This window comes from Pleurodeles waltl, chromosome 1_2 (genome assembly GCF_031143425.1).
Source record: "Pleurodeles waltl isolate 20211129_DDA chromosome 1_2, aPleWal1.hap1.20221129, whole genome shotgun sequence".
Classification (NCBI taxonomy): domain Eukaryota; kingdom Metazoa; phylum Chordata; class Amphibia; order Caudata; family Salamandridae; genus Pleurodeles; species Pleurodeles waltl.
In genome coordinates this window covers 1349505509-1349527690 of record NC_090437.1, presented here as the reverse complement: position 1 = coordinate 1349527690, position 22182 = coordinate 1349505509, and the positions used below count along the sequence as shown (strand labels likewise).

Below are 22182 nucleotides of genomic sequence, written 5' to 3'. Positions count from 1 at the left end.
ACCGTTCCTCTGCCCTGGTCCTGGGATTCCTCACTGGGGTCAATAGCCAGGAAAGGTTGGGGTAACCAGAGTCCCTCAATAGCCATATGTAGGAGGCTGGACTGGCTTGTAGTGAGTACCAAGGGGTACTTGCACCTTGCACCAGGCCCAGTTATCCCTTATTAGTGTATAGGGTGTCTAGCAGCATAGGCTGATAGATAATGGTAGCTTAGCAGAGCAGCTTAGGCTGAACTAGGAGACGAGTGAAGCTCCTACAGTACCACTAGTGTCACTTGCACAATATCATAAGAAAACACAATACACAGTTATACTAAAAATAAAGGTATTTTATTTTTATGACAATATGCCAAAGTATCTCAGAGTGTACCCTCAGTGAGAGGATAGGAAATATACACAAGATATATGTACACAATACCAAAAATATGCAGTATAGTCTTAGAAAACAGTGCAAACAATGTATAGTTACAATAGGATGCAATGGGGACACATAGGGATAGGGGCAACACAAACCATATACTCCAAAAGTGGAATGCGAACCACGAATGGACCCCAAACCTATGTGACCTTGTAGAGGGTCGCTGGGACTATTAGAAAATAGTGAGAGTTAGAAAATTAGCCCTCCCCAAGACCCTGAAAAGTGAGTGCAAAGTGCACCGAAGTTCCCCCAAAGACAAAGAAGTCGTGATAGAGGAATAATGCAGGAAAGACACAAACCAACAATGCAACAACTGTGGATTTCCAATCTAGGGTACCTGTGGAACAAGGGGACCAAGTCCAAAAGTCACAAGCAAGTCGGAGATGGGCATATGCCCAGGAAATGCCAGCTGTGGATGCAAAGAAGCTTCTACTGGACAGAAGAAGCTGAGGTTTCTGCAGGAACAAAAAGGGCTAGAGACTTCCCCTTTGGTGGACGGATCCCACTCGCCGTGGAGAGTCGTGCAGGAGTGTTTTCCTGCTGAAAGAATGCCAACAAGCCTTGCTATCTGCAAATCGTACGGTTAGCATTTTTGGATGCTGCTGTGGCCCAGGAGGGACCAGGAGGTCGCAAATTGGACCAGGAGGTAGAGGGGACGTCGAGCAAGACAAGGAGCCCCCTCAGCAGCACGTAGCACCCGGAAAAGTGCCAGAAACAGGCACTACGAGGATGCGTGAAACGGTGCTCACCCGAAGTTACACAAAGGAGTCCCACGTCGCCGGAGACCAACTTAGAAAGTCGTGCAATGCAGGTTAGAGTGCCGTGGACCCAGGCTTGGCTGTGCACAAAGGATTTCCACTGGAAGTGCACAGGGGCCGGAGAAGTTGCAAAAGTCGTGGTTACCAACAATGCAGTCTGGCGTGGGGAGGCAAGGACTTGCCTCCACCAAACTTGGACTGAAGAGTCACTGGACTGTGGGAGTCACTTGGACAGAGTTGCTGGATTCAAGGGACCTCGCTCGTCGTGCTGAGAGGAGACCCAAGGGACCGGTAATGCAGCTTTTTGGTGCCTGCGGTTGGAGGGGGAAGATTCCGTCGACCCACGGGAGATTTCTTCGGAGCTTCTAGTGCAGAGAGGAGGCAGACTACCCCCACAGCATGCACCACCAGGAAAACAGTTGAGAAGGCGGCAGGATCAGCGTTACAGAGTTGCAGTAGTCGTCTTTGCTACTTTGTTGCAGTGTTGCAGGCTTCCAGCGCGGTCAGCAGTCGATTCCTTGGCAGAAGGTGAAGAGAGAGATGCAAAGGAACTCTGATGAGCTCTTGCATTCGTTATCTAAAGTTTCCCCAGAGACAGAGACCCTAAATAGCCAGAAAAGAGGGTTTGGCTACCTAGGAGAGAGGATAGGCTACTAACACCTGAAGGAGCCTATCAGAAGGAGTCTCTGACGTCACCTGGTGGCACTGGCCACTCAGAGCAGTCCAGTGTGCCAGCAGCACCTCTGTTTCCAAGATGGCAGAGGTCTGGATCACACTGGAGGAGCTCTGGACACCTCCCAGGGGAGGTGCAGGTCAGGGGAGTGGTCAATCCCCTTTCCTTTGTCCAGTTTCGCGCCAGAGCAGGGCTAAGGGGTCCCTGAACCGGTGTAGACTGGCTTATGCAGAATTGGGCACATCTGTGCCCAAGAAAGCATTTCCAGAGGCTGGGGGAAGCTACCCCTCCCCTGCCTTCACACCATTTTCCAAAGGGAGAGGGTGTAACACCCTCTCTCAGAGGAAGTCCTTTGTTCTGCCATCCTGGGACAAGCCTGGCTTGACCCCAGGGGGGCAGAAACCTGTCTGAGGGGTTGGCAGCAGCAGCAGCTGCAGTGAAACCCCAGGAAAGGCAGTTTGGCTGTACCAGGGTCTGTGCTACAGTCCACTGGGATCATCGAATTGTGCCAACAATGCCAGGATGGCATAGAGGGGGCAATTCCATGATCTTAGACATGTTACATGGCTATATTCGGAGTTACCATTGTGAAGCTACATATAGGTATTGACCTATATGTAGTGCACGCGGGTAATGGTGTCCCCGCACTCACAAAGTTCAGGGAATTGGCTCTGAACAATGTGGGGGCACCTTGGCTAGTGCCAGGGTGCCCTCACACTAAGTAACATTGCACCTAACCTTTACCAGGTAAAGGTTAGACATATAGGTGACTTATAAGTTACTTAAGTGCAGTGTAAAATGGCTGTGAAATAACGTGGACGTTATTTCACTCAGGCTGCAGTGGCAGGCCTGTGTAAGAATTGTCAGGGCTCCCTATGGGTGGCAAAAGAAATGCTGCAGCCCATAGGGATCTCCTGGAACCCCAATACCCTGGGTACCTTAGTACCATATACTAGGGAATTATAAGGGTGTTCCAGTAAGCCAATGTGAATTGGTAAAATTGGTCACTAGCCTGTTAGTGACAATTTATAAAGAAATGAGAGAGCATAACCACTGAGGTTCTGATTAGCAGAGTCTCAGTGAGACAGTTAGTCACTACACAGGTAACACATTCAGGCACACTTATGAGCACTGGGGCCCTGGTGAACAGGGTCCCAGTGACACATACAACTAAAACAACATATATACAGTGAAAAATGGGGGTAACATGCCAGGCAAGATGGTACTTTCCTACACAACCCCCCCCCCCCCCAAACGAAGGACAATAAGACTAGCCATGACCTGATGAGTCTTCATTGTCTAAGTGGAAATATCTGGAGAGTCCATCTGCATTGGAGTGGCTACTCCCAGGTCTATGTTCCACTGTATAGTCCATTCCCTGTAGGGATATGGACCACCTCAACAATTTAGGATTTTCACCTTTCATTTGTTTTAGCCAAAGTAGAGGTTTGTGGTCTGTCTGAACAATGAAGTGAGTGCCAAACAGGTATGGCCTCAACTTCTTCAGAGCCCAGACCACAGCAAAGGCCTCCCTCTCTATGGCAGACCAACGCTTTTCTCTAGGGGTCAACCTCCTACTAATAAAAGCAACAGGTTGATCCTGGCCCTCAGAATTAAGTTGTGATAGGACTGCCCCTACTCCTAATTCAGATGCATCAGTTTGGACATAGAATTTTTTAGAGTAACAAGGGCTTTTCAGGACAGGTGCAGAGCACATGGCCTGCTTCAGCTCCTCAAAAGCTTTCTGACAGTTTGCTGTCCATAATACCTTTTTATGCATCTTCTTGGAAGTGAGGTCATTAAGAGGGGCTGCAATGGAGCCATAGTTCTTAATGAACCTCCTGTAATACCCAGTGAGGCCTAGGAAGGCTCTCACCTGAGTCTGAGTTGTAGGGGGAACCCAATCAATAATTGTTTGGATTTTCCCCTGAAGTGGTGCAATCTGTTCCCCACCAACAAGGTGTCCCAGATAAACCACCTTACCCTGCCCTGTCTGGCACTTTGAAGCCTTGATAGTGAGGCCTGCCTTTTGCAGGGTCTCCAAAACTTTCCATAGGTGGACCAGGTGATCATCCCAGCTGGAGCTAAAGACAGCTATATCGTCCAAATATGCTGCACTGAAAGCCTCCAGCCCTTGTAGGACTGTGTTCACCAACCTCTGAAAAGTGGCAGGTGCATTTTTCAAACCAAAAGGCATTACAGTAAACTGGTAATGTCCTCCAATGGTTGAAAATGCAGCTTTAGGTTTAGCATCTTCTGACAATTTGATCTGCCAATACCCTGCAGTCAAGTCAAAAGTGCTTACATACTTGGCAGATGCCAGTGTATCTATGAGCTCATCTGCCCTGGGTATAGGGTGAGCATCAGTTTTGGTTACTAAGTTGAGACCTCTATAGTCTACACAAAACCGCATTTCCTTCTTTCCATCTTTGGAATGGGGTTTTGGTACAAGTACCACAGGAGAGGCCCATGGACTTTCAGAGTGCTCAACCACTCCTAGTTCCAACATTTTCTGGACCTCTTGCTTTATGCAGTCCCTGACATGGTCAGGCTGCCTATAGATCTTACTTTTGAAAGGCAAGCTGTCTCCAGTATCTATAGTGTGCTCACACCAAGAAGTGGTACCTGGCACAGTAGAGAAGAGTTCAGAGAATTGATCTAGGAGATTTATGCAATTATCTTTCTGCTCAGCAGTAAGACAATCAGCCAAAACTACACCTTCCACAAGAGCATCTTGTTCTGTGGAAGAGAAGAGATCAGGTAGAGGATCACTGTCTTCTTCCTGTCCCTCATCAGTTGCCATGAGCAGGGTGAGATCAGCCCTGTCATAGTAGGGTTTCAGGCGGTTTACATGGAGTACCCTAAGGGGACTCCTTGCAGTGCCTAAGTTAACTAAATAGGTGACTTCACCCTTTTTCTCAACAATTGTGTGGGGACCACTCCATTTATCTTGGAGTGCTCTTGGGGCCACAGGCTCCAAGACCCACACTTTCTGCCCTGGTTTGTACTGAACCAAAACAGCCTTCTGGTCATGCCATTGCTTCTGGAGCTCTTGGCTGGCCTGAAGGTTTTTACTGGCCTTTTTCATGTACTCAGCCATCCTTGATCTGAGGCCAAGTACATAATCCACAATATCCTGCTTAGGAGCTTTTAAAGGTTGTTCCCAACCCTCCTTTACAAGTGTGAGTGGACCCCTAACAGGGTGTCCAAAAAGAAGTTCAAAGGGGCTGAAGCCCACTCCTTTTTGGGGTACCTCCCTGTAGGCAAAAAGGAGGCATGGTAGAAGGATATCCCATCTCCTGCGGAGTTTTTCAGGGAGACCCCTAATCATGCCTTTGAGAGTTTTGTTAAATCTCTCCACCAGTCCATTAGTTTGTGGATGATAGGGTGTAGTGAACTTATAAGTCACACACACTCCTTCCACATGGCCTTTAAGTATGCAGACATGAAATTGCTTCCCCTGTCTGATACTACTTCCTTTGGGAAGCCCACCCTGGAAAATATTGCCAGGAGGGCCTTTGCCACTGCAGGAGCTGTAGTGGTCCTTAAAGGAATAGCTTCAGGATATCTTGTGGCATGGTCCACTACCACCAAGATGAATCTATTGCCTGAAGCAGTAGGAGGGTCAAGGGGGCCAACTATGTCAACCCCTACCCTTTCAAAGGGAACCCCAACCACAGGCAGTGGAATAAGGGGTGCCTTTGGAGTGCCACCTGTCTTGCCACTGGCTTGACAGGTTTCACAGGACTTACAAAATTCTTTTGTGTCCTCAGACATCCTAGGCCAATGAAACAAGGGAACAAGCCTGTCCCAAGTTTTCATTTGTCCCAGATGCCCAGCTAGGGGAATGTCGTGTGCCAGAGTTAGGAGGAACTTTCTGTACTCCTGAGGAATCACTAATCTCCTGGCAGCTCCAGGTTTACGATCCCTATGCTCAGTGTACAAGAGGTTGTCCTCACAGTAAACTCTGTGAGAGTCACTGACATCCCCATTAGCCTGTTTGACAGCTTGCTGTCTTAGACCCTCTAATGTGGGACAGGTTTGCTGTGCCACACTCAGCTCCTCTCTGGCATGCCCCCCTTCACCCAAAAGCTCAGCAGTATCTGCTTCAAACTCCTCTGGTGTAGGTTCTGCACAGGGAGGGAATTCTTCTTCCTCTGAAGTTGAATCCACTGTAGAGGGAGGGATAGTAGGAAGTGGTTTGCTTCTACTTGCCCTAGCTTTAGGGAGCACTTGGTCCATTGTTCCAGGATCCAAGCTTCCCTGTCCTTTTTGCTTTTTGGCCTGAGCCCTTGTCAAAGCAAAAATATGCCCTGGGATGCCCAGCATTGCTGCATGGGCCTCCAACTCCACATCTGACCAAGCTGATGTCTCCAAATCATTTCCTAGTAGACAGTCTACAGGTAAATCTGTGGCTACCACAACTTTCTTTGGACCAGTAACCCCCCCCCCAGTTGAGATTTACAACAGCCATGGGGTGGCTAAGTGTGTTGTTGTGAGCATCGGTTACTTGGTACTGGTGACCAAGTAGGTGTTGTTCAGGGTGGACCAGTTTCTCTATGACCATAGTCACACTGGCACCAGTGTCCCTGTAGGCATGAACCTCAACACCATTTATTAGGGGTAGCTGCTTGTACTTACCCATATTAAGGGGACAAGCAACTAAGGTGGCTAAATCAATAGCCCCCTCAGAGACTAACACAGCCTCTGTGGCCTCCCTAACAAGGCCAACCCCAACTAAGTTACCAATAGTGAGCCCAGCTACTCCCTTGGATTGGCTATTAGTAGGCTTGCTCCCACCACCACTGCTATTAGTAGGGATACTAGGTGTAGCAGTAGGGGTTGTAGTGGTAGGAGGCTTGGTGCTTTTCTTTGGACAACTGAGATCTGTTGCCCAATGGCCTTTTACTTTACAAAAATAGCACCATGGTTTCTTTTCTTTGTTTTGATTAAAGGAGGATTTGGACCCACCACCCCCACCAGAGTGTTTTTGTGGGCCTGATGAAAACTCATTTTTAGATTTGTCCCCACCCTTGTCTGTAGACTTACCATCCTTCTTTTTGTTGCCATCTTTGTCACCCCCCGTATGAACTTTTCTGTTCACTCTTGTTCTGACCCATTTGTCTGCCTTCTTTCCCAATTCTTGGGGAGAGGTCAGATCAGAGTCCACCAAGTACTGGTGCAACAAATCAGACACACAATTATTAAGAATATGCTCTCTCAGGATCAAGTTATACAGGCTTTCAAAATCAGTAACTTTACTGCCATTTAACCACCCCTCCAAGGCCTTCACTGAATGGTCAATGAAATCAACCCAGTCTTGTGAAGACTCCTTTTTGGTCTCTCTGAACTTTATCCTGTATTGTTCAGTGGTTAAGCCATAACCATCCAGGAGTGCATTCTTAAGAACTTGGAAATTATTGGCATCACTTTCTTTCACAGTAAGGAGCCTATCCCTACCTTTTCCACTAAATGATAGCCATAGGATAGCAGCCCACTGCCTTTGAGGGACATCCTGTACAACACAGGCCCTCTCAAGTGCAGCAAACCACTTGTTAATGTCATCCCCCTCCTTATAAGGGGGAACTATCTTGTGCAGATTCCTGGAATCATGCTCTTTTACAGGATGACTATGGGGAATACTGCTGCTGCCACCATGGGTTTCAAAACCCAATTTCTGTCTTTCCCTCTCTATTTCTAAAGACTGTCTATCCAAATCCAGCTGTTGCTTTTTAAGCTTCAGTCTGGTTTGTTCCACCCTCAACTTATTGAGTTCCCTTTCTAACAATCTGTCTTCAGGGCTGGTGGGAGGGACATTTCTAGATACAGAGGTGTGATGGGAATGAACAGAAGGAGACCTGTCCCTTACAGAGGCCACCCTAACAGCTTGGCTGACAGTGTAATGTGAGAGCACATCATCTGTATGATGTGACTCCACCTCAGTACCAACTATGCTAGACTGTCTAGTAATGGGCAGGCTAAGAAGTTTCTTTCCTGAACCTTTCCCTGGGGGAGTCCCTGGATCAGATTGAGAACCATTAGCTACTTTTTCAACAGATGGGGCACTTATGGCCTTATCCTGTTCTCTAAGCATGTTAATTAACAGTTCCAAGGAAGGATTCTTCCCTACACTCAAACCTCTCTCTATGCAGAGACTCCTTGCTCCTTTCCAGCTAAGGTGATCATATGCAAGTTTGGACAGATCAGCATTTTGGCCTGTGCCAGACATTTTTAGAGAGAGTTAAAGTGATAGAAAAAGAGAAAAAAGTTTTCAGAACTTTTAAGAAAGACAGAAAAAAACTTTTTAAACTTTTAAGAACTTTTTGAAAGTTTAGAAGTACTTTTCAGCACTTTAGAAAAGAGTGAAAAGAGGAAATGCAAAACTTTTTAGCTATGTGTATATACACTGAACTTGTTTTGTATATTTTTCTCTTATGAAAAGTACAATGACAAGAGTGGTAAGTAGTCTCAAAGCACTTATCCCACCGCTGCACAACCAATGTAGGAGGCTGGACTGGCTTGTAGTGAGTACCAAGGGGTACTTGCACCTTGCACCAGGCCCAGTTATCCCTTATTAGTGTATAGGGTGTCTAGCAGCATAGGCTGATAGATAATGGTAGCTTAGCAGAGCAGCTTAGGCTGAACTAGGAGACGAGTGAAGCTCCTACAGTACCACTAGTGTCACTTGCACAATATCATAAGAAAACACAATACACAGTTATACTAAAAATAAAGGTACTTTATTTTTATGACAATATGCCAAAGTATCTCAGAGTGTACCCTCAGTGAGAGGATAGGAAATATACACAAGATATATGTACACAATACCAAAAATATGCAGTATAGTCTTAGAAAACAGTGCAAACAATGTATAGTTACAATAGGATGCAATGGGGACACATAGGGATAGGGGCAACACAAACCATATACTCCAAAAGTGGAATGCGAACCACGAATGGACCCCAAACCTATGTGACCTTGTAGAGGGTCGCTGGGACTATTAGAAAATAGTGAGAGTTAGAAAATTAGCCCTCCCCAAGACCCTGAAAAGTGAGTGCAAAGTGCACCGAAGTTCCCCCAAAGACAAAGAAGTCGTGATAGAGGAATAATGCAGGAAAGACACAAACCAACAATGCAACAACTGTAAATTTCCAATCTAGGGTACCTGTGGAACAAGGGGACCAAGTCCAAAAGTCACAAGCAAGTCGGAGATGGGCATATGCCCAGGAAATGCCAGCTGTGGATGCAAAGAAGCTTCTACTGGACAGAAGAAGCTGAGGTTTCTGCAGGAACAAAAAGGGCTAGAGACTTCCCCTTTGGTGGACGGATCCCTCTCGCCGTGGAGAGTCGTGCAGAAGTGTTTTCCTGCCGAAAGAGCGCCAACAAGCCTTGCTAGCTGCAAATCGTGCGGTTAGCATTTTTGGATGCTGCTGTGGCCCAGGAGGGACCAGGAGGTCGCAAATTGGACCAGGAGGTAGAGGGGACGTCGAGCAAGACAAGGAGCCCCCTCAGCAGCAGGTAGCACCCGGAGAAGTGCCAGAAACAGGCACTACGAAGATGCATGAAACGGTGCTCACCCGAAGTTACACAAAGGAGTCCCACGTCGCCGGAGACCAACTTAGAAAGTCGTGCAATGCAAGTTAGAGTGCCGTGGACCCAGGCTTGGCTGTGCACAAAGGATTTCCGCCGGAAGTGCACAGGGGCCGGAGAAGTTGCAAAAGTCATGGTTACCAACAATGCAGTCTGGTGTGGGGAGGCAAGGACTTACCTCCACCAAACTTGGACTGAAGAGTCACTGGACTGTGGGAGTCACTTGGACAGAGTTGCTGGATTCAAGGGACCTCGCTCGTCGTGCTGAGAGGAGACCCAAGGGACCGGTAATGCAGCTTTTTGGTGCCTGCGGTTGGAGGGGGAAGGTTCCGTCGACCCACGGGAGATTTCTTCGGAGCTTCTAGTGCAGAGAGGAGGCAGACTACCCCCACAGCATGCACCACCAGGAAAACAGTCGAGAAGGCGGCAGGATCAGCGTTACAGAGTTGCAGTAGTCGTCTTTGCTACTTTGTTGCAGTGTTGCAGGCTTCCAGCACGGTCAGCAGTCAATTCCTTGGCAGAAGGTGAAGAGAGAGATGCAGAGGAACTCTGATGAGCTCTTGCATTCGTTATCTAAAGTTTCCCCAGAGACAGAGACCCTAAATAGCCAGAAAAGAGGGTTTGGCTACCTAGGAGAGAGGATAGGCTACTAACACCTGAAGGAGCCTATCAGCAGGAGTCTCTGACGTCACCTGGTGGCACTGGCCACTCAGAGCAGTCCAGTGTGCCAGCAGCACCTCTGTTTCCAAGATGGCAGAGGTCTGGATCACACTGGAGGAGCTCGGGACACCTCCCAGGGGAGGTGCAGGTCAGGGGAGTGGTCAATCCCCTTTCCTTTGTCCAGTTTCGCGCCAGAGCAGGGCTAAGGGGTCCCTGAACCGGTGTAGACTGGCTTATGCAGAATTGGGCACATCTGTGCCCAAGAAAGCATTTCCAGAGGCTGGGGGAAGCTACCCCTCCCCTGCCTTCACACCATTTTCCAAAGGGAGAGGGTGTAACACCCTCTCTCAGAGGAAGTCCTTTGTTCTGCCATCCTGGGACAAGCCTGGCTTGACCCCAGGGGGGCAGAAACCTGTCTGAGGGGTTGGCAGCAGCAGCAGCTGCAGTGAAACCCCAGGAAAGGCAGTTTGGCAGTACCAGGGTCTGTGCTACAGACCACTGGGATCATCGAATTGTGCCAACAATGCCAGGATGGCATAGAGGGGGCAATTCCATGATCTTAGACATGTTACATGGCTATATTCGGAGTTACCATTGTGAAGCTACATATAGGTATTGACCTATATGTAGTGCACGCGGGTAATGGTGTCCCCGCACTCACAAAGTTCAGGGAATTGGCTCTGAACAATGTGGGGGCACCTTGGCTAGTGCCAGGGTGCCCTCACACTAAGTAACTTTGCACCTAACCTTTACCAGGTAAAGGTTAGACATATAGGTGACTTATAAGTTACTTAAGTGCAGTGTAAAATGGCTGTGAAATAACGTGGACGTTATTTCACTCAGGCTGCAGTGGCAGGCCTGTGTAAGAATTGTCAGGGCTCCCTATGGGTGGCAAAAGAAATGCTGCAGCCCATAGGGATCTCCTGGAACCCCAATACCCTGGGTACCTTAGTAACATATACTAGGGAATTATAAGGGTGTTCCAGTAAGCCAATGTGAATTGGTAAAATTGGTCACTAGCCTGTTAGTGACAATTTAGAAAGAAATGAGAGAGCATAACCACTGAGGTTCTGATCAGCAGAGCCTCAGTGAGACAGTTAGTCACTACACAGGTAACACATTCAGGCACACTTATGAGCACTGGGGCCCTGGTGAACAGGGTCCCAGTGACACATACAACTAAAACAACATATATACAGTGAAAAATGGGGGTAACATGCCAGGCAAGATGGTACTTTCCTACACAACCCCCCCCCCCAAACGAAGGACAATAAGACTAGCCATGACCTGATGAGTCTTCATTGTCTAAGTGGAAATATCTGGAGAGTCCATCTGCATTGGAGTGGCTACTCCCAGGTCTATGTTCCACTGTATAGTCCATTCCCTGTAGGGATATGGACCACCTCAACAATTTAGGATTTTCACCTTTCATTTGTTTTAGCCAAAGTAGAGGTTTGTGGTCTGTCTGAACAATGAAGTGAGTGCCAAACAGGTATGGCCTCAACTTCTTCAGAGCCCAGACCACAGCAAAGGCCTCCCTCTCTATGGCAGACCAACGCTTTTCTCTAGGGGTCAACCTCCTACTAATAAAAGCAACAGGTTGATCCTGGCCCTCAGAATTAAGTTGTGATAGGACTGCCCCTACTCCTAATTCAGATGCATCAGTTTGGACATAGAATTTTTTAGAGTAACAAGGGCTTTTCAGGACAGGTGCAGAGCACATGGCCTGCTTCAGCTCCTCAAAAGCTTTCTGACAGTTTGCTGTCCATAATACCTTTTTAGGCATCTTCTTGGAAGTGAGGTCATTAAGAGGGGCTGCAATGGAGCCATAGTTCTTAATGAACCTCCTGTAATACCCAGTGAGGCCTAGGAAGGCTCTCACCTGAGTCTGAGTTGTAGGGGGAACCCAATCAATAATTGTTTGGATTTTCCCCTGAAGTGGTGCAATCTGTTCCCCACCAACAAGGTGTCCCAGATAAACCACCTTACCCTGCCCTATCTGGCACTTTGAAGCCTTGATAGTGAGGCCTGCCTTTTGCAGGGCCTCCAAAACTTTCCATAGGTGGACCAGGTGATCATCCCAGCTGGAGCTAAAGACAGCTATATCGTCCAAATATGCTGCACTGAAAGCCTCCAGCCCTTGTAGGACTGTGTTCACCAACCTCTGAAAAGTGGCAGGTGCATTTTTCAAACCAAAAGGCATTACAGTAAACTGGTAATGTCCTCCAATGGTTGAAAATGCAGCTTTAGGTTTAGCATCTTCTGACAATTTGATCTGCCAATACCCTGCAGTCAAGTCAAAAGTGCTTAGATACTTGGCAGATGCCAGTGTATCTATGAGCTCATCTGCCCTGGGTATAGGGTGAGCATCAGTTTTGGTTACTAAGTTGAGACCTCTATAGTCTACACAAAACCGCATTTCCTTCTTTCCATCTTTGGAATGGGGTTTTGGTACAAGTACCACAGGAGAGGCTCATGGACTTTCAGAGTGCTCAACCACTCCTAGTTCCAACATTTTCTGGACCTCTTGCTTTATGCAGTCCCTGACATGGTCAGGCTGCCTATAGATCTTACTTTTGAAAGGCAAGCTGTCTCCAGTATCTATAGTGTGCTCACACCAAGAAGTGGTACCTGGCACAGTAGAGAAGAGTTCAGAGAATTGATCTAGGAGATTTATGCAATTATCTTTCTGCTCAGCAGTAAGACAATCAGCCAAAACTACACCTTCCACAAGAGCATCTTGTTCTGTGGAAGAGAAGAGATCAGGTAGAGGATCACTGTCTTCTTCCTGTCCCTCATCAGTTGCCATGAGCAGGGTGAGATCAGCCCTGTCATAGTAGGGTTTCAGGCGGTTTACATGGAGTACCCTAAGGGGACTCCTTGCAGTGCCTAAGTCAACTAAATAGGTGACTTCACCCTTTTTCTCAACAATTGTGTGGGGACCACTCCATTTATCTTGGAGTGCTCTTGGGGCCACAGGCTCCAAGACCCACACTTTCTGCCCTGGTTTGTACTGAACCAAAACAGCCTTCTGGTCATGCCATTGCTTCTGGAGCTCTTGGCTGGCCTGAAGGTTTTTACTGGCCTTTTTCATGTACTCAGCCATCCTTGATCTGAGGCCAAGTACATAATCCACAATATCCTGCTTAGGAGCTTTTAAAGGTTGTTCCCAACCCTCCTTTACAAGTGTGAGTGGACCCCTAACAGGGTGTCCAAAAAGAAGTTCAAAGGGGCTGAAGCCCACTCCTTTTTGGGGTACCTCCCTGTAGGCAAAAAGGAGGCATGGTAGAAGGATATCCCATCTCCTGCGGAGTTTTTCAGGGAGACCCCTAATCATGCCTTTGAGAGTTTTGTTAAATCTCTCCACCAGTCCATTAGTTTGTGGATGATAGGGTGTAGTGAATTTATAAGTCACACCACACTCCTTCCACATGGCCTTTAAGTATGCAGACATGAAATTGCTTCCCCTGTCTGATACTACTTCCTTTGGGAAGCCCACCCTGGAAAATATTGCCAGGAGGGCCTTTGCCACTGCAGGAGCTGTAGTGGTCCTTAAAGGAATAGCTTCAGGATATCTTGTGGCATGGTTTACTACCACCAAGATGAATCTATTGCCTGAAGCAGTAGGAGGGTCAAGGGGGCCAACTATGTCAACCCCTACCCTTTCAAAGGGAACCCCAACCACAGGCAGTGGAATAAGGGGTGCCTTTGGAGTGCCACCTGTCTTGCCACTGGCTTGGCAGGTTTCACAGGACTTACAAAAATCTTTTGTGTCCTCAGACATCCTAGGCCAATGAAACAAGGGAACAAGCCTGTCCCAAGTTTTAATTTGTCCCAGATGCCCAGCTAGGGGAATGTCGTGTGCCAGAGTTAGGAGGAACTTTCTGTACTCCTGAGGAATCACTAATCTCCTGGCAGCTCCAGGTTTAGGATCCCTATGCTCAGTGTACAAGAGGTTGTCCTCCCAGTAAACTCTGTGAGAGTCACTGACATCCCCATTAGCCTGTTTGACAGCTTGCTGTCTTAGACCCTCTAATGTGGGACAGGTTTGCTGTGCCACACTCAGCTCCTCTCTGGCAGGCCCCCCTTCACCCAAAAGCTCAGCAGTATCTGCTTCAAACTCCTCTGGTGTAGGTTCTGCACAGGGAGGGAATTCTTCTTCCTCTGAAGTTGAATCCACTGTAGAGGGAGGGATAGTAGGAAGTGGTTTGCTTCTACTTGCCCTAGCTTTAGGGAGCACTTGGTCCATTGTTCCAGGATCCAAGCTTCCCTATCCTTTTTGCTTTTTGGCCTGAGCCCTTGTCAAAGCAAAAATATGCCCTGGGATGCCCAGCATTGCTGCATGGGCCTCCAACTCCACATCTGACCAAGCTGATGTCTCCAAATCATATCCTAGTAGACAGTCTACAGGTAAATCTGTGGCTACCACAACTTTCTTTGGACCAGTAACCCCCCCCCAGTTGAGATTTACAACAGCCATGGGGTGGCTAAGTGTGTTGTTGTGAGCATCGGTTACTTGGTACTGGTGACCAAGTAGGTGTTGTTCAGGGTGGACCAGTTTCTCTATGACCATAGTCACACTGGCACCAGTGTCCCTGTAGGCCTGAACCTCAACACCATTTATTAGGGGTAGCTGTCTGTACTTATCCATATTAAGGGGACAAGCAGCTAAGGTGGCTAAATCAATAGCCCCCTCAGAGACTAACACAGCCTCTGTGGTCTCCCTAACAAGGCCAACCCCAACTAAGTTACCAATAGTGAGCCCAGCTACTCCCTTGGATTGGCTATTAGTAGGTTTGCTCCCACCACCACTGCTATTAGTAGGGACACTAGGTGTAGCAGTAGGGGTTGTAGTGGTAGGAGGCTTGGTGCTTTTCTTTGGACAACTGAGATCTGTTGCCCAATGGCCTTTTACTTTACAAAAATAGCACCATGGTTTCTTTTCTTTGTTTTGATTAAAGGAGGATTTGGACCCACCCCCCCCACCAGAGTGTTTTTGTGGGCCTGATGAAAACTCATTTTTAGATTTGTCCCCACCCTTGTCTGTAGACTTACCATCCTTCTTTTTGTTGCCATCTTTGTCACCCCCCATATGAACTTTTCTGTTCACTCTTGTTCTGACCCATTTGTCTGCCTTCTTTCCCAATTCTTGGGGAGAGGTCAGATCAGAGTCCACCAAGTACTGGTGCAACAAATCAGACACACAATTATTAAGAATATGCTCTCTCAGGATCAAGTTATACAGGCTTTCAAAATCAGTAACTTTACTGCCATTTAACCACCCCTCCAAGGCCTTCACTGAATGGTCAATGAAATCAACCCAGTCTTGTGAAGACTCCTTTTTGGTCTCTCTGAACTTTATCCTGTATTGTTCAGTGGTTAAGCCATAACCATCCAGGAGTGCATTCTTAAGAACTTGGAAATTATTGGCATCACTTTCTTTCACAGTAAGGAGCCTATCCCTACCTTTTCCACTAAATGATAGCCATAGGATAGCAGCCCACTGCCCATTGAGGGACATCCTGTACAACACAGGCCCTCTCAAGTGCAGCAAACCACTTGTTAATGTAATCCCCCTCCTTATAAGGGGGGACTATCTTGTGCAGATTCCTGGAATCATGCTCTTTTACAGGATGACTATGGGGAATACTGCTGCTGCCACCATGGGTTTCAAAACCCAATTTCTGTCTTTCCCTCTCTATTTCTAAAGACTGTCTATCCAAATCCAGCTGTTGCTTTTTAAGCTTCAGTCTGGTTTGTTCCACCCTCAACTTATTGAGTTCCCTTTCTAACAATCTGTCTTCAGGGCTGGTGGGAGGGACATTTCTAGATACAGAGGTGTGATGGGAATGAACAGAAGGAGACCTGTCCCTTACAGAGGCCACCCTAACAGCTTGGCTGACAGTGTAATGTGAGAGCACATCATCTGTATGATGTGACTCCACCTCAGTACCAACTATGCTAGACTGTCTAGTAATGGGCAGGCTAAGAAGTTTCTTTCCTGAACCTTTCCCTGGGGGAGTCCCTGGATCAGATTGAGAACCATTAGCTACTTTTTCAACAGATGGGGCACTTATGGCCTTATCCTGTTCTCTAAGCATGTTAATTAACAGTTCCAAGGAAGGATTCTTCCCTACACTCAAACCTCTCTCTATGCAGAGACTCCTTGCTCCTTTCCAGCTAAGGTGATCATATGCAAGTTTGGACAGATCAGCATTTTGGCCTGTGCCAGACATTTTTAGAGAGAGTTAAAGTGATAGAAAAAGAGAAAAAAGTTTTCAGAACTTTTTAGAAAGACAGAAAAAAACTTTTTAAACTTTTAAGAACTTTTTGAAAGTTTAGAAGTACTTTTCAGCACTTTAGAAAAGAGTGAAAAGAGGAAATGCAAAACTTTTTAGCTATGTGTATATACACTGAACTTGTTTTGTATATTTTTCTCTTATGAAAAGTACAATGACAAGAGTGGTAAGTAGTCTCAAAGCACTTATCCCACCGCTGCACAACCAATGTAGGAGGCTGGACTGGCTTGTAGTGAGTACCAAGGGGTACTTGCACCTTGCACCAGGCCCAGTTATCCCTTATTAGTGTATAGGGTGTCTAGCAGCATAGGCTGATAGATAATGGTAGCTTAGCAGAGCAGCTTAGGCTGAACTAGGAGACGAGTGAAGCTCCTACAGTACCACTAGTGTCACTTGCACAATATCATAAGAAAACACAATACACAGTTATACTAAAAATAAAGGTACTTTATTTTTATGACAATATGCCAAAGTATCTCAGAGTGTACCCTCAGTGAGAGGATAGGAAATATACACAAGATATATGTACACAATACCAAAAATATGCAGTATAGTCTTAGAAAACAGTGCAAACAATGTATAGTTACAATAGGATGCAATGGGGACACATAGGGATAGGGGCAACACAAACCATATACTCCAAAAGTGGAATGCGAACCACGAATGGACCACAAACCTATGTGACCTTGTAGAGGGTCGCTGGGACTATTAGAAAATAGTGAGAGTTAGAAAATTAGCCCTCCCCAAGACCCTGAAAAGTGAGTGCAAAGTGCACTGAAGTGCCCCCAAAGACAAAGAAGTCGTGATAGAGGAATAATGCAGGAAAGACACAAACCAACAATGCAACAACTATGGATTTCCAATCTAGGGTACCTGTGGAACAAGGGGACCAAGTCCAAAAGTCACAAGCAAGTCGGAGATGGGCATATGCCCAGGAAATGCCAGCTGTGGATGCAAATAAGCTTCTACTGGACAGAAGAAGCTGAGGTTTCTGCAGGAACGAAAAGGGCTAGCGACTTCCCCTTTGGCGGACGGATCCCTCTCGCCGTGGAGAGTCGTGCAGAAGCGTTTTCCCGCCGAAAGAATGCCAACAAGCCTTGCTAGCTGCAAATCGTGCAGTTAGCGTTTTTGGATGCTGCTGTGGCCCAGGAGGGACCAGGAGGTCGCAAATTGGACCAGGAGGTAGAGGGGACGTCGAGCAAGACAAGGAGCCCTCTCAGCAGCAGGTAGCACCCGGAGAAGTGCCAGAAACAGGCACTACGAGGATGTGTGAAACGGTGCTCACCCGAAGTTACACAAAGGAGTCCCACGTCGCCGGAGACCAACTTAGAAAGTCGTGCAATGCAGGTTAGAGTGCCGTGGACCCAGGCTTGGCTGTGCACAAAGGATTTCTGCCGGAAGTGCACAGGGGCCGGAGAAGTTGCAAAAGTCGCGGTTACCAACAATGCAGTCTGGCGTGGGGAGGCAAGGACTTACCTCCACCAAACTTGGACTGAAGAGTCACTGGAATGTGGGAGTCACTTGGACACAGTTGCTGGATTCAAGGGACCTCGCTCGTCGTGCTGAGAGGAGACCCAAGGGACCGGTAATGCAGCTTTTTGGTGCCTGCGGTTGCAGGGGGAAGATTCCGTCGACCTACGGGAGATTTCTTCGGAGCTTCTAGTGCAGAGAGGAGGCAGACTACCCCCACAGCATGCACCACCAGGAAAACAGTCGAGAAGGCGGCAGGATCAGCGTTACAGAGTTGCAGTAGTCGTCTTTGCTACTTTGTTGCAGTGTTGCAGGCTTCCAGCGCGGTCAGCAGTCGATTCCTTGGCAGAAGGTGAAGAGAGAGATGCAGAGGAACTCTGATGAGCTCTTGCATTCGTTATCTAAAGTTTCCCCAGAGACAGAGACCCTAAATAGCCAGAAAAGAGGGTTTGGCTACCTAGGAGAGAGGATAGGCTACTAACACCTGAAGGAGCCTATCAGAAGGAGTCTCTGACGTCACCTGGTGGCACTGGCCACTCAGAGCAGTCCAGTGTGCCAGCAGCACCTCTGTTTCCAAGATGGCAGAGGTCTGGAGCACACTGGAGGAGCTCTGGACACCTCCCAGGGGAGGTGCAGGTCAGGGGAGTGGTCACTCCCCTTTCCTTTGTCCAGTTTCGCGCCAGAGCAGGGCTAAGGGGTCCCTGAACCGGTGTAGACTGGCTTATGCAGAATTGGGCACATCTGTGCCCAAGAAAGCATTTCCAGAGGCTGGGGGAGGCTACCCCTCCCCTGCCTTCACACCGTTTTCCAAAGGGAGAGGGTGTAACACCCTCTCTCAGAGGAAGTCCTTGGTTCTGCCATCCTGGGACAAGCCTGGCTTGACCCCGGGGGGGCAGAAACCTGTCTGAGGGGTTGGCAGCAGCAGCAGCTGCAGTGAAACCCCAGGAAAGGCAGTTTGGCAGTACCAGGGTCTGTGCTACAGACCACTGGGATCATCGAATTGTGCCAACAATGCCAGGATGGCATAGAGGGGGCAATTCCATTATCTTAGACATGTTACATGGCCATATTCGGAGTTACCATTGTGAAGCTACATATAGGTATTGACCTATATGTACTGCACGCGGGTAATGGTGTCCCCGCACTCACAAAGTTCAGGGAATTGGCTCTGAACAATGTGGGGGCACCTTGGCTAGTGCCAGGGTGCCCTCACACTAAGTAACTTTGCACCTAACCTTTACCAGGTAAAGGTTAGACATATAGGTGACTTATAAGTTACTTAAGTGCAGTGTAAAATGGCTGTGAAATAACGTGGACGTTATTTCACTCAGGCTGCAGTGGCAGGCCTGTGTAAGAATTGTCAGGGCTTCCTATGGGTGGCAAAAGAAATGCTGCAGCCCATAGGGATCTCCTGGAACCCCAATACCCTGGGTACCTTAGTGCCATATACTAGGGAATTATAAGGGTGTTCCAGTAAGCCAATGTGAATTGGTAAAATTGGTCACTAGCCTGTTAGTGACAATTTAGAAAGAAATGAGAGAGCATAACCACTGAGGTTCTGATTAGCAGAGCCTCAGTGAGACAGTTAGTCACTACACAGGTAACACATTCAGGCACACTTATGAGCACTGGGGCCCTGGTGAACAGGGTCCCAGTGACACATACATATAGGACACTGCACTTAAGTAACTTAAGTAGTTGGCACAATCCCATGATCCCAGTGGTCTGTAGCACAGACCCTGGTACTGCCAAACTGCCCTTCCTGGGGTTTCACTGCAGCTGCTGCTGCTGCCAACCCCTCAGACAGGCATCTGCCCTCCTGGGGTCCAGCCAGGCCTGGCCCAGGATGGCAGAACAAAGGACTTCCTCTGAGAGAGGGTGTTACACCCTCTCCCTTTGGAAAATGGTGTGAAGGCAGGGGAGGAGTAGCCTCCCCCAGCCTCTGGAAATGCTTTGTTGGGCACAGATGTGCCCAATTCTGCATAAGCCAGTCTACACCGGTTCAGGGGACCCCTTAGCCCTGCTCTGGTGCGAAACTGGACAAAGGAAAGGGGAGTGACCACTCCCCTGACCTGCACCTCCCCTGGGAGGTGTCCAGAGCTCCTCCAGTGTGCTCCAGACCTCTGCCATCTTGGAAACAGAGGTGCTGCTGGCACACTGGACTGCTCTGAGTGGCCAGTGCCACCAGGTGACGTCAGAGACTCCTGCTGATAGGCTCCTTCAGGTGTTAGTAGCCTATCCTCTCTCCTAGGTAGCCAAACCCTCTTTTCTGGCTATTTAGGGTCTCTGTCTCTGGGGAAACTTTAGATAACGAATGCAAGAGCTCATCCGAGTTCCTCTGCATCTCTCTCTTCACCTTCTGCCAAGGAATCGACTGCTGACCGCGCTGGAAGCCTGCAAACCTGCAACATAGTAGCAAAGACGACTACTGCAACTCTGTAACGCTGATCCTGCCGCCTTCTCGACTGTTTTCCTGCTTGTGCATGCTGTGGGGGTAGTCTGCCTCCTCTCTGCACCAGAAGCTCCGAAGAAATCTCCCGTGGGTCGACGGAATCTTCCCCCTGCAACCGCAGGCACCAAAAAGCTGCATTACCGGTCCCTTGGGTCTCCTCTCAGCACGACGAGCGAGGTCCCTCGAATCCAGCGACTCTGTCCAAGTGACCCCCACAGTCCAGTGACTCTTCAGTCCAAGTTTGGTGGAGGTAAGTCCTTGCCTCACCTCGCTGGGCTGCATTGCTGGGAACCGCGACTTTTGCAGCTACTCCGGCCCCTGTGCACTTCCGGCGGAAATCCTTTGTGCACAGCCAAGCCTTGGTCCACGGCACTCTAACCTGCATTGCACGACTTTCTAAGTTTCGTCTCCGGCGACGTGGGACTCCTTTGTGCAACTTCGGCGAGCACCGTTTCACGCATCCTCGTAGTGCCTGTTTCTGGCACTTCTCCGGGTGCTACCTGCTTCAGAGAGGGCTCCTTGTCTTGCTCGACGTTCCCTCTCTCTGCTGGTCCAATTTGCGACCTCCTGGTCCCTCCAGGGCCACAGCAGCGTCCAAAAACGCTAACCGCACGATTTGCAGCTAGCAAGGCTTGTTGGCATTCTTTCGGCGGGAAAACACTTCTGCACGACTCTCCACGGCGAGAGGGATGCGTCCACCAAAGGGGAAGTCTCTAGCCCTTTTCGTTCCTGCAGAAACCTCAGCTTCTTCTGTCCAGTAGAAGCTTCTTTGCACCCGCAGCTGGCATTTCCTGGGCATCTGCCCATCTCCGACTTGCTTGTGACTTTTGGACTTGGTCCCCTTGTTCCACTGGTACCCTAGATTGGAAATCCACAGTTGTTGCATTGTTGGTTTGTGTCTTTCCTGCATTATTCCTCTAACACGACTTCTTTGTCCTTAGGGGAACTTTAGTGCACTTTGCACTCACTTTTCAGGGTCTTGGGGAGGGTTATTTTTCTAACTCTCACTATTTTCTAATAGTCCCAGCGACCCTCTACAAGGTCACATAGGTTTGGGGTCCATTCGTGGTTCGCATTCCACTTTTGGAGTATATGGTTTGTGTTGCCCCTATCCCTATGTTTCCCCATTGCATCCTATTGTAACTATACATTGTTTGCACTGTTTTCTAAGACTATACTGCATATTTTTGCTATTGTGTATATATATCTTGTGTATATTTCCTATCCTCTCACTGAGGGTACACTCTAAGATACTTTGGCATATTGTCATAAAAATAAAGTACCTTTATTTTTAGTATAACTGTGTATTGTGTTTTCTTATGATATTGTGCATATGACACTAGGTGGTACTGTAGTAGCTTCACACGTCTCCTAGTTCAGCCTAAGCTGCTCTGCTAAGCTACCATTATCTATCAGCCTAAGCTGCTAGACACCCTATACACTAATAAGGGATAACTGGGCCTGGTGCAAGGTGCAAGTACCCCTTGGTACTCACTACAAGCCAGTCCAGCCTCCTACACATGTTTATCAACAACCCCAATAAAAACAAGTTTCTGATAAACCTTACCACTGTGACAGCTACAGGCCCTAGCCAAAAGTCACAACTTACCCCAGTTTTCTGAGTTTACACTCTGGGCTCCTCAGTCCCTCTGCAAGCTGCAGGGCCCCTGCATCCCCCAGTCTGTTCTTGCTCAGACTATCGAAGGAGAGAAAATGATAAAATCTTACAAGTCAAGCTGCATCTGTTTATATACTGTGCAGTCACAATGTACAGAGAAAAATCACAGGGACAGACTACACTAAGCAGGGCAGTGAATGCACACAGGAAAGGTCCCACAGAGAGACCAGCGATTTAATACATATAG

General features: G+C 48.1%; 1 protein-coding gene across 2 annotated transcripts in view; it reads right to left on the bottom strand.

The window, feature by feature from the left end:
* The window catches only part of LOC138252733 (NACHT, LRR and PYD domains-containing protein 3-like), a 451062-nt gene that overhangs the window by 98027 nt on the left and 330853 nt on the right, over positions 1-22182 (bottom strand). For both annotated transcript variants that reach the window (XM_069205763.1, XM_069205764.1), the window contains one exon: positions 21927-22013. In XM_069205763.1, the coding sequence (XP_069061864.1) occupies positions 21927-22013 (87 nt within the window). The remainder of the gene's footprint in view (positions 1-21926; positions 22014-22182) is intronic.